Here is a 15,259-nt window from a genome sequence, read left to right on the forward strand (position 1 = left end):
GGTGTTCTGGGCAGCTCGGGGCTTGGCCCGGGGCTGGGCACAGTGGCCAAGCTGGGGCCGGTGACAACTGGCACTTTCCTCCACAGGGAATTCCAGCTGTTCATTAAACCCATATTCAGGGCCAAAGCCCAAACCTAGGAAGCTGCCTGAGAAGTTTTTATATTTTGTCTGTGTTTACAACAAAGCGCTTTCCATTTTTGTGCTACAGTTTGAAGTTTTCAAATAAAATATTCAGCAAGAACCAGTCTGACCCAATGTTACAAGCTCCTTTTCACCCTGTTAATTCCGATTGCTTGTTATACCCAGCAGCAAACCTCCCTCAGGGCTATTCCTGACGGATGTACAGATGCTTCTGCTTCCCCCAGGTCCTGCCCTGGCCAGGTGCTGGCTGCTGACCTGCAGGCAGGGATGAGGCTTCAGCAGGTTTTCTTGGACACTCGCTGCTTCTGTCCCCACAGGAGATGTTGCCATGCTCTGGTCTGCAGCATCAGAGAGAGGATTTTTCCAAATCTAAATGTCAAGTTCAACGTGGCAGAGGAAATCAGTGCCCGCCAAGAACTGGGGTAGCAGCAAGCTTGAGTGGTGGCTCCATTGCCTGGAGCCGTGGGCCCTTCGGGGCCGCAGGAGGGCTGTGGGGCCAGGGACACGAGCCTGGGGACTCGCCGGAGTGCGTCACAAGCAGCAGGGCGACAGCCTGAAGATCTAGGCCAAAACCCATTTTGCCAGCTCTTGCGTTCTGCCAAATACTGTCGTGATCTGAGTGTCTGTGAGGAGCTGACACATGACAACGTTCTCCAGCATGAAGGCACAAGCACCAGACTTCCCAGCTTTTTGCAGGGGGAACGCTGTTCTCAGCCCAGCCGCACAGGCCAACCCCAGACTGATCCAGGACATCCCTTACCCACCCCAAGGCTATGACACCTGTGGCCCGAGCGTGATGCCATACGTGACGATGTATAAGTAAATGCTCTACGATGCCTCCGTGAGACCAGCGCACACGCTGCTCATCCCTAGCTTTTGTCCCAAGGAAAGGCAGACCTCGTCTCCCCATGCTGCAGCACCCCACCAGATCTAAACAGACGTGGGTCCGGAGCACGCCTGCCCGCAGAGCCAGCACCGCAGCTCGAACAGCGCCCTCGGGCGAACAGCAACGAACGGCCCAGCCACACAGCAGCACAAAGGTGAAGGGTGAGGGGCACTCGCTTCCCAGAGCTGTGCCATGCCCTGCAGCGCTGGCACAGACCCACGGTACAGGATTGCCAAAACCCTGGCCGGCGTGAGGCAGAGCTGCCCTGTGCAGCTGCACTGGTCCTGAACCCCCAGGCAGGAGCCCAGGGACTTCGTTGGGGAGAGCAGGGGCAGCCTGACCCCTTGGGCAGGAGGGGTGAGGATGGAGCGTGCTAGTGACAACGCACCAAGCACCTCTGCCCTCGGGGCTGGCACACCCCAAGACCTCCAAGCTTCCTACTGGGAACGAGCATTTCTCTAACCAGACATTGAGGATCACCCGTGCCCAAAAAGCAGCCATGCCCAGCAGGAGCAGAGGGAAGGGGCACACAGGGAAGGCAGCTAAACCTGGCTCTCACCCTGGTCACCAGTTAGGGTTTGCAGCAGTGAGCTGGGACTGAGGCAACAAATGCAAATATGAGGAAGCAGGAGTTGCTCCATTTCCCACTCTCCTGGGTGAGGGGATCCGTTTCCTTTATTTTTGCAGAGAAACAGCCCAGTGCTCCAAAACAACAAAGCATCTCCAACCACAGCTTCCCTTCTAGCTAAATAATCTGAGAAGTAGAAAGCAGCGCAGAGCCCTCGCCCGCACTGGAAACCGCTTTCGGGTGGGTGCAAATCTGCTGCCCCTGTACGGCCCCTGCAACCACAGCAGGGGCAGCTGCCTCTGCCCCAGGGAAATGCTCTTGGCCCTGCAGGTGATGTGCAGAGGAAACCAGCTCAGAGGACGGGGCCTTTGTGAAGTCCCGGTACAGATGCAGCTCCCTGCAGCAGGACACAGCTCACAGGGCCACAGGGGATCAGCAAACCATGCTGGAGTGCAGCCTCCTGCCCCAACACAGAAGCCCCACCGCTCCCCTGGCCACTGCTGTTTTTTCAAAGCACAGCATGGAGTGACTGCGAGTTTCTCTTCTCACTTACTCACCCCACCAAACTCTGGGTTGTTGCTTGTCTGCTGCTCAGCTTTTTCTTACCTGCATCCCACCAAGAAAAGAGCAGCAGTCATCTCTGGCGTAACCAGGGTTTTCCTTCTTTAAGGCATCTGAGCCCACCTTCTCCATCTGAGTTACAGCAATTTGTCCCTCATCTTCATTAGCTCTTCACTAACAGTTCTTGCAACTTTCTCTCAAGAATTACATCCTGCTGTTCCCCCAGCCAACCATAACGCCCCTCTTTCCTGCCCACTTATAAAAACAAGAATCCCTTGTAGTCCCTCATCTTCTTTCCTGTGTGGTGCAAGGAGCCAAGCCCCGCACAGCTTGTGCAAGCCCCCACAGACTCTGCAGGTGATGCTGTCACAGCCCCACGTCACAGCACAGAGCCCCAGGCCCATGGAGGCTCCCACAATTTTTTGCAAGCTGCCAGTAACCCCCGCCCCCTCCAGCCCTGCCACTCCGGAGAGTCCCACTGCTTGCCGTCAGCCACTTCTGCGGCATCAGGAGAGCCCCAGGTGCTAAGGTGGCCGAGGAACTGTGCTTGGGCCTTGCACCAAGGGAAATGCAGATACACAAGAACAGCAAAAGGAAACCTACTCTCTGAAAAATGGAAGGGAAAAAAAAAAAAATCACGAGTCACCAAGAACCAAGATGCTTTTCACACTAGATTTGGCCCTGTAAGGCACATGATCTCCCAGTGCTACAGCAGCAAAAATATCTCACAACAAAGAGTTTACTGATTCCCTAATTACAGATCACAGGGGCTGAACTGCAGCAGGAAGCAGAGACAGACATTAGAGCGGGCGTTACAGGAATAGCCCATCTGAAGAGCACTACATCAACTTCAAGAGATCCAGTTTTGTAGCATTTCATTGAAAATAAATTACATGCCCAGCAAACACGTGACGGCTCCTCATTCTGGCAGAACCAAGATCGTGATTTCAGTAGGGCTGTCTAGTTAATTCACTTGAGGGCGAACACAAAGCTAACAGTGTCTCACTGGATATTTAACACGATCTGCTTTTAAACATTTCAAGCAATTGTACAACACGGAACTAATAATTCTCAGATATCGTATGTTATTCTCTAGCTACATCTCGGTATGAGCAGAACCAGTTTGATAAGCTGTGGAAAATGCACGCCCCACTCTGCCTCTAACCCACGTGCACACCCCATTCACGGTCCCTTGAACCAGTCTTTGCATGCATCCCATGCCCAGAAGAGAGAGCTCCCACACCCAGTGAATGGGTAGGAATCATCTAAGGCAGAGGAGGTGAGGTGCTAGGGCCTGAGACACGTGTGCTGATCGCAGCCTGATTCCACGCATCCAGCCCATATCCCAATTTCTCTCCACGTTCCCATGCTTGTTCTTCTCCAATCCCTCCCCTTCTCTAACCCTCATCTCCTCTGAAAATAACCCTCCTCTAATTACTTTTTCCCTTGTGCCCAGTCTTGCTAGATCTGCAGCCAAATTTGCTGTTTCTGATACCTCTTCCCTGGGTCACCTCTACCTTGCCAAGTTCCACTTCCCAGGTGGTCCCTGTGCTCCTGCCTGACCATCCGTGAAGCTCCGTGCTTCCCTGGGTCTCTCTGTAGCAGCTGCATCCAGCCATCCCTCTTCTCACGTCTACCACCTCCTCCTGGTCTGGTCAGTGACCCAAAGTGCAGGCCAGTGCCTGATCATCTGCCCGTGTACCCTAAGGTCCTTATGAAATAAATAATTAGTTTGTAAAATTACTTAGGAATTCCATTGTTATTTAGCCTGTTCAGTCCTTAAAGAGCATCTCTGAAACACAGAAACAGTAGTGAATGTATTACCTTTACATTAATTCATGAGTACCTGAGAATATTTTTGCTTAAAGAAAAAGCTTAGTCTTCAATTATTTCTGAGCTAAAAAAAAAAGCAAAAATTAACGATTTATTGCAGTCACAATTCCTACCAACACCATATTGAAAACTGATTTTTACAAGGTACACTGCAAAAATCAAGCCCCTTGGAAGAGTTTTCCACAGGCAGGGATGAATTTTGGAAGTGGCAGGAGAAACCGCAAAGGAGAAAGCTCTCCACCAACACAACCACGGCATCAAACAAACCTTAGAGAAGGCTGCAGGCACCGCTCAGAGAGCTGCGTAAGATTTTCCATAGATGTTCCCTCGGTAAAACATCACCTGATTATAGCAAATGTCAAGACTGTCAAGTGATACACGGGCTGTCTTGTACTCAGGCATGGTGCAAGAAGTGTACACATCTGGCTCCGCCTGCTCCCTCCTGAAAGGTGTTTGGTGCTTCTCCCAGCTGGATCGCGCCACCCAAGGGCTCGTCCCACACACAAAGGTCAGCTCACACCGGAGCAACTGCAGCTCCAAGTGCAGGCTGTGTATGGTTCACTTCTTTGGCTAATTATACAAATCAGCCAAAAGTTTCAAAGAAAGGGAGGAAAAAGCTCCAGTGCGGCTGTCAGAAGTACCGCGACTGTTCAGAATGACATCAAGTCTTTGGAGTCACACACAGAGCAGCAGTAAAAACAAATCTGAAAAAGCTGAAATCCATGCAAAGAAAAAGCCCCAGATGCTGATTACAGAGAAGCAATCAACACCCAAAACAGCAATCCTCAGAACCTTTCTGAGGAAGGTGCTGGCGTGAGCCTTTCTCAAGAATACCAGAAGCTGAAAGTCAGAATAAAACTCCCTCAGTGAGTAAGGGTTTATGAAAAAGCCATCTGTGAAGCCCAGAAAAGCAGCAAATCATCAGAGCTACAAAATGGAGGGGCTGGATGAACAAGAAAATTAATTGAAAAGAAGCCACCTCCTTCCCCTAACAAACCCATGAGGAAAAACAAAAACAAGCCAACAGTTCTTGAAAATAGCCCTGGTGAAGACAAGAAAAGCAGCATCCCATCCCTTTTGAGGAAAGCTGGCCGACGAGGAGCAAGGCCAGCACACGCCACAAGCAAGCTCACATCGGGCTCAAAAGATCATCTAAGACATACAAGAAGAGAACAAAGTTTCACCTGACTAATGCGAATAAATATAAAAAGAAATTTAAACTACACACACCCCACCAGCAAAACTAAACATAAAGATCATTTTATGAAGAATGCAGAGCACAACCAATGTCTCTCGATGTGAAGTTTTGCCCTGGGTGACATCACCCAGTAGCCTTACAGAAGGACCGGAAGGTTCTTCCAAGTGCCTCGTGAAAGGGCAGCAGACTGTGACATCACACTCAGCCACCACTGGGGTGTCCGCCCGCTGCACCAGCACCCTGGGACAGCCGTCATGGCCCATGGGCACACCACCTGCCCCCATGCATGACGCCACCAGCACCACCTCATGCAGCTGCCCCCAGCTCTCCCACCATGGACGACGCTGCAGCACTCAGAAACAAAGGCTACAGCCTGAGCGACACGCTGGGAGAAGGCTCTTACGGCAAAGTGAAGCGTGCTTACTGCAGCCGGCTGAAATGCAGCGTGGCCATCAAGATAATCAACAAGAGGAAAGCTCCTACGGAATTCCTCGAAAGATTTCTCCCCAGGGAAATAGAGGCTTCAAAACGTTTGGAACACCCCTCGATCATCAAAACTTATGAGATTTTTACGACAGCAGCCAAGAAAGTGTACATTGTGATGGAGCTGGGGGAAAAGGGAGACCTCCTGAATTACATCAACATGACAGGACCTATGAAAGAGGAGATGGCTCGCGTCAAGTTTCAGCAGTTGGCTTCTGCCATCAAGTACTGCCACGACTTGGACGTCGTTCACAGGGACCTGAAATGTGAGAACATCCTTCTCGATGTAGACCTCAACATCAAGTTGTCAGACTTTGGCTTTTGCAAATTCTTGTCTCGAGATGAACATGGAAGAATTATTCTCAGTGAAACCTTCTGTGGGTCTGTTGCATACGCAGCCCCTGAAGTGCTACAGGGCATTCCTTGCGACCCCAGGATTTCCGACATATGGAGCCTGGGTGTCATCCTGTATACCATGGTCTGTGCTTTAATGCCATTTGATGATTCCCATGTCAAGACAATGATCCACCTTCAGAAACAACAGCGGATTCCCTTTCCCGACACAATATGCTTGACGTTAGAGTGCAAGAACCTCATTTACCACTTGCTCCAGCCCAGTGTTTCTCAGAGGCCGTGCATAGATGAAGTTTTGAAAGACTCATGGTTGCAGACTCCAAAATCCAAAATGCCTTCTGCTGTGCCAGCTGCAGAAGACGATGAGTGTTCCCAAAATCTGCACGAAGGAAAGCCTGAGCATGAGCAGGAAGCCAAGCCCCACTCCGCAGAAAAGGAAGGACAGGAGAAGGAAATGGGATCCTCTTAAGGAGCAAGTTGGCCTAACCCGTGCACTACTGGTTCTCAGCTCCAGCTTCCCTGCACACTTTCAGCAATAGTCCTCGTCTTCTCCTTTACCAAAGCAGAGCAACACAAGACAGAGCACATCTGCTCTGGCAAATGAACAGCTTAATGCTATCATTCTCAAAAGATCTGAGTCTGGTACAGCTTGTGGGGCTGGGAAATTACTGTCAAAACACACTGGAAAGTTTCTTTCAGTGCTACTGACATTTAACAGCTTTCATGTTCAGGCTCCTCGAATTCCCGACTACAGCGGCTGCCGAATTCACAAGTGCATCAACCACGTTTTGGATTGGGTTAAGTAAGAGGGCAGGTTATTAGGAAGTGTGAACTGATATCTGAAACTGTATGCATAGTGTTACAATAGGGGGCTGGTTAGCTCAGTCGGTTAGAGCGTGGTGCTGACGACATCAAGGTCAGGGGTTCGAACCCCGTTCGGTCCCCACGTGTTGCCTGATCTGGTTGAGAGGCGTCCCTGCCCATGACAGGGAGGCTGGATATAATGATCTCTAAGGTCCCTTCCAGCCTAGGCCATTCTATGATTTTATGATAATAACGTACCAACTCTCTTGACAAGCCCACTGTATGTTCAAGACCATCAGTTTAAACCCCACTTAAAGATAAGCCCTCTAAGTAAAAAAAAAAAAAAAAGGAAGGAAGTTGGACAAGCCTAAAAGAAAGTCCAGTTCAATATTTTAGGAAGGCTTATCACATTTTATAAATATCTGTACAGAAACAAATTTAAACGAATGGCCATCTTAAAAAGAGAACTATAACTTCACAAAATTATCGCCATTTTCCAAGAGTCCAGAATCTTCTCCGTCTCTGCAGGTGCATCCTTTTGCTACAGCAGCCCTGTGCAACACACCCAGGCAGGTCAAAGGGAAGTTATACCACAGCAGGAGTGACTCTGCTTCCAAAAAACACACTGCAGGCTATTTTAGCCAGATGGTCTAGAGTAGCGCTGGTCCCAGATCTTCCACTCTGGCAGCTCTATCTGGACACCCCTTAAAACCGATGGCTCATATCATCCAGGCTGCAGAAAGCTGAGCTGGTTCTTGACCACCTTGCTGGTGACTGGAATATTCAGAAGAAATCAGATGCCTTCCTTCTTTTAGGAAGCTGCAGTAAATTGTCCGTGATGGATGTAGTATCCTGAGATACCGGCGTCTGAGATACTGTCCTAGACTGCGGGGTGCTTGTGGGTGTATGAGGCCCATTTGCTGGCGTCTTGTAACCAGGAGTTCCCGTGTGGGCTGGCGAAGGAGTATAGCTGGCTCGCAGGGCTTTGTCAGTATATTTACTCGCAGTCCTGTTCACCAGTCTTTGCAAAGCTGGTGACATTGATGGGCTTAGTCCTTTCGGAGTGAGGCTGGAATAGAATAAACAGTTTTAAAAGATTTTACAGTAAAAATCTGCCATTTAGGAGGAAGAGTTTCAATACTTCCACAGGCGAGCTCAGTGTCCGCTCCCCACACAGACCAGACCCACTGGCTGCAGAAGCAATTCTGCCTGCAGGTAAATGCAGCCTCTCTCTCTAGAGAGACAAGTCACCAGGAAACCTACCACATCCCTCTCAAACCTGAGTGGCACTGCCTGCCCTTTCCTTTGAGCTTGTTCCATCCCTCCAGTGACCCAGCCAAGCAAGTCTTACCACGGCTCCTCTTTGCAAGGAGGCAAGACACTGATCCAGATGTGTTGCGGGGTGGTGGCAGGCCAGAACAGTAATGCCGACAAGAGGGAGTATCAGGGGCAGCCACCAACCACCTTCCCTCAGGAAGTAAGGTTTTTTCAATTTCTAGAAACTTTTCATTTGACTGTACCTCTTCCTGCTTCCAGTACTCTTATCATTCCTCCCTTTATATATATGTTGACTTAAATCTCAACAGGAAACACACATCCCCAGGTCTGCTGTCAGAACAGAAGTCTCACCTGGCCAAGTTTTCTGTCACTTTTCGAAGTGCCTCCTGCTTCTTTGCTCGGTTTTTAGCTGCCACTTCATTGGCCATCTTGAGTCCTAACCTCTCACGGCGCCCAGGCTCCAGGATCTATAAAGGCATCACACAAGGCACTTGTATGAGCGATGCATAAACAAGTCAAAGCACCTCCACAGCTGAATTCCAGCCTACAGTGATCTAAACTAGGGAGAAGTGGGGTCAGTCCACACCTCTCTGCCACTAAATAAAAGCCAGAGAGGACACAGAGACCTTCAATCTGCCTTAGCAAGTAACAGAATTGGTAGAACCAGTTCAGTCAAGGAAGCAGCCATTACCTCTGGCATTTCCTCCTGCTGTCTCTCCTAGACAAACAACGTCACCTGTGTCTTGCTTAGCCTGGCCTGCATCCAGCCAGCTCTCAGGCAAACAGAGACATTGCTAAACAGCAGGAGAACCAGTCAAGGGCTTCGGAGTCTGACAAAATAGCAAATTACACCCTTCTTAAGAGTCTAAGGCCGCTCACATTCAATGGCACCAGCAGGAGACAGGTGGCATGCAGGGTCAAGTGGTATTAGCAAAGCCAGAGATCCTTTTCTACTCTCAAGTGACAGACCTGCCTCAGGCTGTGACAGCTATAAGATCAAGACAGAGGGAAATTCTACAATTTCTGCCCATTCACACACTAAAATCAGAGAAATCAGGTGTCTGTCCAGCTTTCTCTGAAAGTCCCTCTGTCTGGATCCATCATCAAATATTAAGGCTCGCTCTCCTGCCAACAGTGCGTGTTTCACCTCAGATATCTCCACCAAGCAGCTTTCATGTGCAGCAATGTCCACCTCCACCCTCCAGGCAGAACCTAGATTATTAGTCTAAGGGACTGGGAACACAGCCCAGAATTGTGTCACAGTCCCACAGTGTTAATCTACTCGTTACTCACTTGCCTTTCCCTTCTTAGTCCTTCTCTCCAAAAAAGAATGACATTACCTTGAAGGCTGGTCCAGGTGTTCTGTCCACATATGGAGTTTCTGAGCCTTCTAGACGCAAAGGAGTGCTTTCTATTTCACCCCATGTCATAAAAGGAGACTCATTCACACCTAAAAACAAATTTTAAGTCACGTTCATGCAAGACATTTGACACTTATGGTGATGTTTGTCCACCACAAAAAACCAAAGAAGCAAGTTATGAAACGCAGCAAATTCATCAATACACGAAGGAGCCCTTCCTCTGAGAGGAAATCACAGCCAACGATGAATAGTAACAACTGGTTCCCATTAAAAGGGCAAGACCTTAAACTCAAAGGATTGCTGTGGCTGTCACCCTCTAGGTTACAACATCCAAGCACTGTCCTTTCCATGTGTTTATTTTTCCATCTGGTGAACTTTTGCCGAGTGACACTTTCACTTCTTCCTCTACAGCACTACTTGTCCCCTCTTTTGTTATACTCCTTCAACACAAGGAACTATTTAAAAGCAGGAAACAGCCAGAGGACTTAAGATACCTACAATAGCCAAATACACCCTTGATCCATCTTGAGGCAGGCCTGTACCAAGCAGTGACTGCACCCTGTCTAACAGCTACAACTGCAGAATAGATTCCAAGAGCCTGATTAAGTCCCTGGCAGGAACATCCTGTTGTCTAGGCTTTGGAAAAGGCATCCACAGGAGAGAAAAGAAGTGTGCTCCACATGCCACCTACAGGCTTTCCAAAGGAAAAGCCTCAGTATGTTCCTTTTAGTATAACACGGAAACATTAATTGCTGGTAAAAAACAGCTAAAAATTCAGATATCACATTTCTAACTGAACGTATCCTGTAGCTAATATATCTGAACAAAATTAATCTGTAACACACAACGTAGTCAGACAAATGAAGAAGTTAGACCTGGAGGAAAACAGGAGATTAGATTGCGAAGGACGCGAGACATGCCACATGCCTACGTGCCAGGCTGAACCATCACTCAGCAAACTACCGGGCACTGACACAAACACTTCTTGTTTTGAAAAATAAGCACCTGAACTCGTTGGAAGGTTAATCACAGAATCACAGAACAGTAGAGGTTAGAAGGGACCTCTGAAGATCAACTTGTCCAACTGCCCTGCCAGGGGGAGCAGGATCAGCCTGAGTAGATCACAAAGGAACACGTCCAAATGGGTGTTGAATGTGTCCGTAGATGGAGACTCCACAACCTCTCTGGGCAGTCTGTTGCAGTGCTGTTACCCTTGCCATAAAGAAGTATTTCCTTGTTTTCAGGTTGAGTGTTTGTGAAACGTCTGAATTCTTCTTTAAGCTCTAGAGAAGCATCACCCAGGGGTAAAACAAGCAGCCACAGAACCCTGGTTGCTTAGGAAGGCTCGCCACCTTCTCGCACAGCAGCTCGCTCAGAGCCTCTCGGGTACAGCATGACTTCTCTTGCTAGTGTATTGGGCTAGGATTTAAGCTCTACCTTGAGCTGGCACACATGGTACACAAGACAGTCACCAGCTCATGAGACATCCACCGTGAGAAGGCTTAGCTTGTCTAAACTGACAACACCCCAGCGTTGAACAAACAGAGCACGAAAACAAGTGCGGTAGCAGTCCTATCAGATCAGAACAAGTAAGAAAACCATCTTACCAGGGGCAGGAGAGGGAGTAGCCACAAAGCCATATCCATTCACCTTTGGGGACTCTTGGGGTATGAGTTCTTTCCCATCTGGTCCCACTTTTCCCTGTTTGTACTGAAATAAAAAAAGACATGGAGTGCGATGTGAGTCAGTTGTATCTAGTATAAACACAGTTCTCCTGGTGGATAAACAACACCAGAGTGCAGAATCCAGCAAGGTTTTAGTCAGCAAAAGTAGAATTATCCAACCTGAGCATTGAGGGCTGCAGCCTGTTGGAGCTGTGATTTGCTCACGGCTTGGCTAAAAGGGTCCTTCACAAAACGGGTGTTTCGATGGATAACTTCCCTGGGCTTCTTAAACGTGTCCTCTTCATCAGGTACACCTGGAGAAGCAAAATGCCATTTAAGAAAGGGCTTGGGCAACACTAGGCAACATACTCTAAATCACGACCAATGTGACGCCACACATTCCTACACAACACAGGATCCATCAGCAATTGCAGCATCTCTACCAATTTAAAACCAAATTTACGCTATATATATGTGCGTGTGTGTGTGTGTGTATATATGTATATGTTTTGTAACACCTGAAACCTACCCATTAAGATCAGATTTTTTAACTTTTTTTTAAGAAAACAGTCAACAAGACTTTCTTTCCTCTACTTCACTGTTTGCATCAATTATCATTTTACATCTACAGCCAAAAAGAAAATTTACAAAATTATGTAGTTTTCTGTAGCAACCAAGAGACTATCAAGCCCCAGGAGCATTCTTTCAGCAGAGGCAAAGAATGAATAAAGATGACAAGAAAGTGCTCAGAAATAGGACAGACCAAACTGGAAAGTGCTTTGACTCCTAAAAACAGGTGCTTCTATAACACTAGTAACGAGCTTCTTAATTACAAATAGAACATGATTAAACTTTGCAGTCAGAGGCAAAGAAACAAGGTTCAAGGAAAGAAAAGGTAAAAAAAAATACTTTTTAAAAACAATCTGAGCTTCAAAGGAAAAAAAGTGCAGTATTACCAGTAAGAGCTGCTCAGTCTTCCATACAGATGCCACAAGCACCACTCGGAGTCAGCCCACCTAGAACCAATGCCTCTCCCAAAAAACCTGCACAGCTCACCTGTTGGATAATACATGAGGGTGTTTCGAGCCGTGTACTCCCAGGTCTCCAGTCCGGCTTTCACATTCTCCAGAGCTTGCTGCTCTGCTGAAGGAAGTGCCAGATTCTCACTTCGTCGCTGAAAGGGATATGGAAGAAATAAGAAATGAAAAGAAAGGAAACAGAATGCAGTCAGCCTCTGAAAAGTTACTCCAGTTTAAAATTAAACTGGACAACTACTGCCAGAAGCTATATATCGAAGACATCAACTGCTGTTGTCTTTAATAGGTTATCATCCATACACATTTAAACAGCAACATTGTCACTGAACTCTTTAAACGATGCTGATGCTGTCTGACACACAAACAGGCTCACTGTGCAAGGAAACATAAGGTCTGAACAGAGTGCTGGCAGACAAATAGGACACAACATCAGCACAAGACTGTCTCCAGCAACTTCACCTCGACCTGAAACAACTGGTGTGCTTTGGCAATGTTCTCCTGGTGTCTGCCTTTTAATTCTGGATGAAAACATTGCAGCAAAGTTGTTGCATAAAGAGCCACAGAGGGCACTTTTTTTGGTAACAGGCTCTGAGGGCTTACGTTAGCTGTGATAAAAGCATAACGCAACAAGAGTAAATGCTCACACATCAGCGCCAAACTTCATTAAGTGGCACCGCAGCTCACATCCATCACTGACACATCTGGCAACAGTGCCAGCTGCTCTCTGCTGACAGAGAAAGATTGACACAGCAGCCCCAAAGCAGCTCCTGAACCTCCCACGAAGTTAGCTGAGGAAAACAGCACAGCCAGTCGTACTGCATACAGTACTTTGCTTCAGCAGCTGCATAGACTATTACTGATAACAGAAAATGATAACTGAAAAAAGAAAGACAATATAACTGCAAATAACAAAGGGCTGACAGACAACAGGAACAGTTCTCATCTGTTCTCCTTGGTATTGCTTCTTACAAAAGAGACTGCCAAGAACAGCAGCACGCACACCTAGTGCAGTGCTTCGCTGTCTCAAAGCTTTAGGAAGAGACAGATCCTCAACAACTATGCCAAAACGGTTCTTGCTGAAGAACCCATCTACAGGTGAGGAAAAAGCAGGACTGGAAAAGGAAGCAATGAGTTGTCACAGGACCCAGGAAACTCAGGCTTAGCTCAGATCTAGATGTGATCACCCCACGTTCAAAATCAAGGCCTTTCTATTTTTATTCAATAATATGAGTAATTTGACAGTCCAACGCAATAGCTCCATGCTTGGAGACAAGGAATTCCCACCCATATCTATAGCAGGATTTGAAAACAGAAGGCAAGACAATATCCTGTTTCATCAAACAGGAAATAAACACAGTAAAATAGTATTTCCCCACTGTGCCACTTTGGAAGAGGAGAGATAGAGCTGAGCCATTCATTTCCCTACCTGGGCGTACTCCTCTTCTGCACTGTAGAGCCAAGCATGCTTGACTTTCTCCTTCTCTTTGGCCACTTCCATGATCTGCTCAAACGAAGCGTTATCTTCACTCGTGTGTTTTGCTAAGAAGCTGTCCAGGCTGGGAAGTGCCTCTTTATCATCTTTTTCTGCTTCTCCTAACAAGACAAGGGAAGACGGCTGAGAAAGGTTAACTCCTCCCTTTCTATGAGCACTATACATAACGCTTAATTCCTTCTGACAGCAAGACCCCGACAGAACCCCTAACAATTAATACCAAGCTTGGTGAAAAAAACCACAAACATCCACGCAGAGTGGTACAATAACAAACTCTCTTTTGCAAGACACAACCAACTTTCACATAAAACTTTCTATGGCATTTATAGCTATTTGTATTAAAGGGAAAACATGCAAGTGGTCAGCTGCTAGCAGCCATTTTTAACAGACTATACGAATTGCTCTGCCTCTACAATCTTTGCTTACTTAAAGAATTAATCTCATGCGACACAGAAGAAAAATTACTGCCTTTAAAGAGATCAAGCGAGTTAAGAATTTACACAGTCATAAAGAGACCCATAATTGAGATTTCACACACATGACGTAAAACCTTACATCCAGTTCAACTTCAGAGTGATCATTTTCACCTACCAGAAGGTTAAAGAAAACTACTTAAGCACCTGCTAAATACTCAAAACCCTTAGAGGAGACAGCACTCACAAAAGTATTTTCCTGATGCTGAAGAATTCAGCTTGAGACACATCACTCTCCTACCTTCCTCTGCAGCTTTGATACCACCTTTGGATTTATTCTTCAACGGAATGCCACCTGGATGCACTTCTGGGGTTTCAAATGTGGCTGGGGTAACATCTGTGATAGTGAAAAAAACCCAAAAGGTTACTAGAGCACAGAACAGGACACGTTCTGTGACACATTCCACCACAGTAAGGGTCATGTGCCACACAAGTCACAGAAGAAATATCAAGAGAACAATTTCATTAAGAAGTTGTGAAAAGATGCAACAAGAACCCCTAGAACTGTAATATGGATTCAAAAGACAGCTTAGAGTTTCTGATAGTTACATTAGAGCATGTAACATTCCCTAGATAATATCCTGCTCCCTAGGGAGTAGGAACTTGGCAAAAGATGCCCGTAAGGAATTCAATAACTGTTTTTTCCAAAACCATTCCCTCAAGAAGCAACTATTAGATACCATCAAAGACAAATTCAGTAACAGCCACCAGATAGTGGCTGCTGCCCTGTCTGGTATACTAATTCCTATGCAATGTCAATCTTGAATCTTTAAGATGAGCACTGCCTGTACAAAAGTCAGATAAACCAGAGCACTAGTATTAGATATAATACTTCTATCTAATGCTCCTTATGCTCCAGTGAGCCAGCTCTTACAGGGTGCAGGTGTGTCCCTCGATGATCTGCCCAAGGAGGAGCCAAACTTGATAGCAATTTGTCGCATTTTCTCCAAGTCACCGTTTTCTTCGGCCTCCAGATACTCCTTCTGCGCGCGCAATTTCTCCACATCCGGGAAAAAGTCTCGCTGAATGATTTTCTCTAAACTCTGCAAAGAGGAGAGACAACTGAAGGGCGCGCTGGGACACCTCGGGGCGCCGGCTCAGCCGCACCTGGCGCAGGGCAAGGCCG

At 47.2% G+C, this 15,259-nt stretch overlaps 2 protein-coding genes across 2 annotated transcripts; one reads left to right on the forward strand and one right to left on the reverse strand.

Moving 5' to 3' along the window:
• Positions 1 to 5,521: 5,521 nt before the first annotated feature.
• TSSK2 (testis-specific serine kinase 2) lies at positions 5,522 to 6,493 on the forward strand. Its single transcript, XM_009870000.1, has one exon. The coding sequence runs from the start codon at positions 5,522 to 5,524 to the stop codon at positions 6,491 to 6,493; it is 972 nt and encodes a 323-aa protein (XP_009868302.1).
• A 1,008-nt stretch (positions 6,494 to 7,501) lies between these two features.
• Positions 7,502 to 15,176, reverse strand: DGCR14 (DiGeorge syndrome critical region gene 14; the record flags this gene model as incomplete). Its single annotated transcript, XM_009869999.1, has 9 exons — positions 7,502 to 7,897; positions 8,458 to 8,573; positions 9,447 to 9,556; positions 11,075 to 11,177; positions 11,312 to 11,445; positions 12,188 to 12,305; positions 13,595 to 13,761; positions 14,375 to 14,470; positions 15,008 to 15,176. Coding segments are annotated over 9 exons (1,299 nt in total), but the record flags the coding sequence as incomplete, so codon positions are not given.
• Positions 15,177 to 15,259: the final 83 nt, after the last annotated feature.

The sequence above is a fragment of the Apaloderma vittatum genome, unplaced genomic scaffold (assembly GCF_000703405.1).
Source record: "Apaloderma vittatum isolate BGI_N311 unplaced genomic scaffold, ASM70340v1 scaffold13205, whole genome shotgun sequence".
Lineage (NCBI taxonomy): Eukaryota > Metazoa > Chordata > Aves > Trogoniformes > Trogonidae > Apaloderma > Apaloderma vittatum.

Excerpts from the sequence above, each read along its gene's own strand:
- TSSK2 (XM_009870000.1), top strand. The coding sequence starts at position 5,522 with ATGGACGACGCTGCAGCACTCAGAAACAAAGGCTACAGCCTGAGCGAC.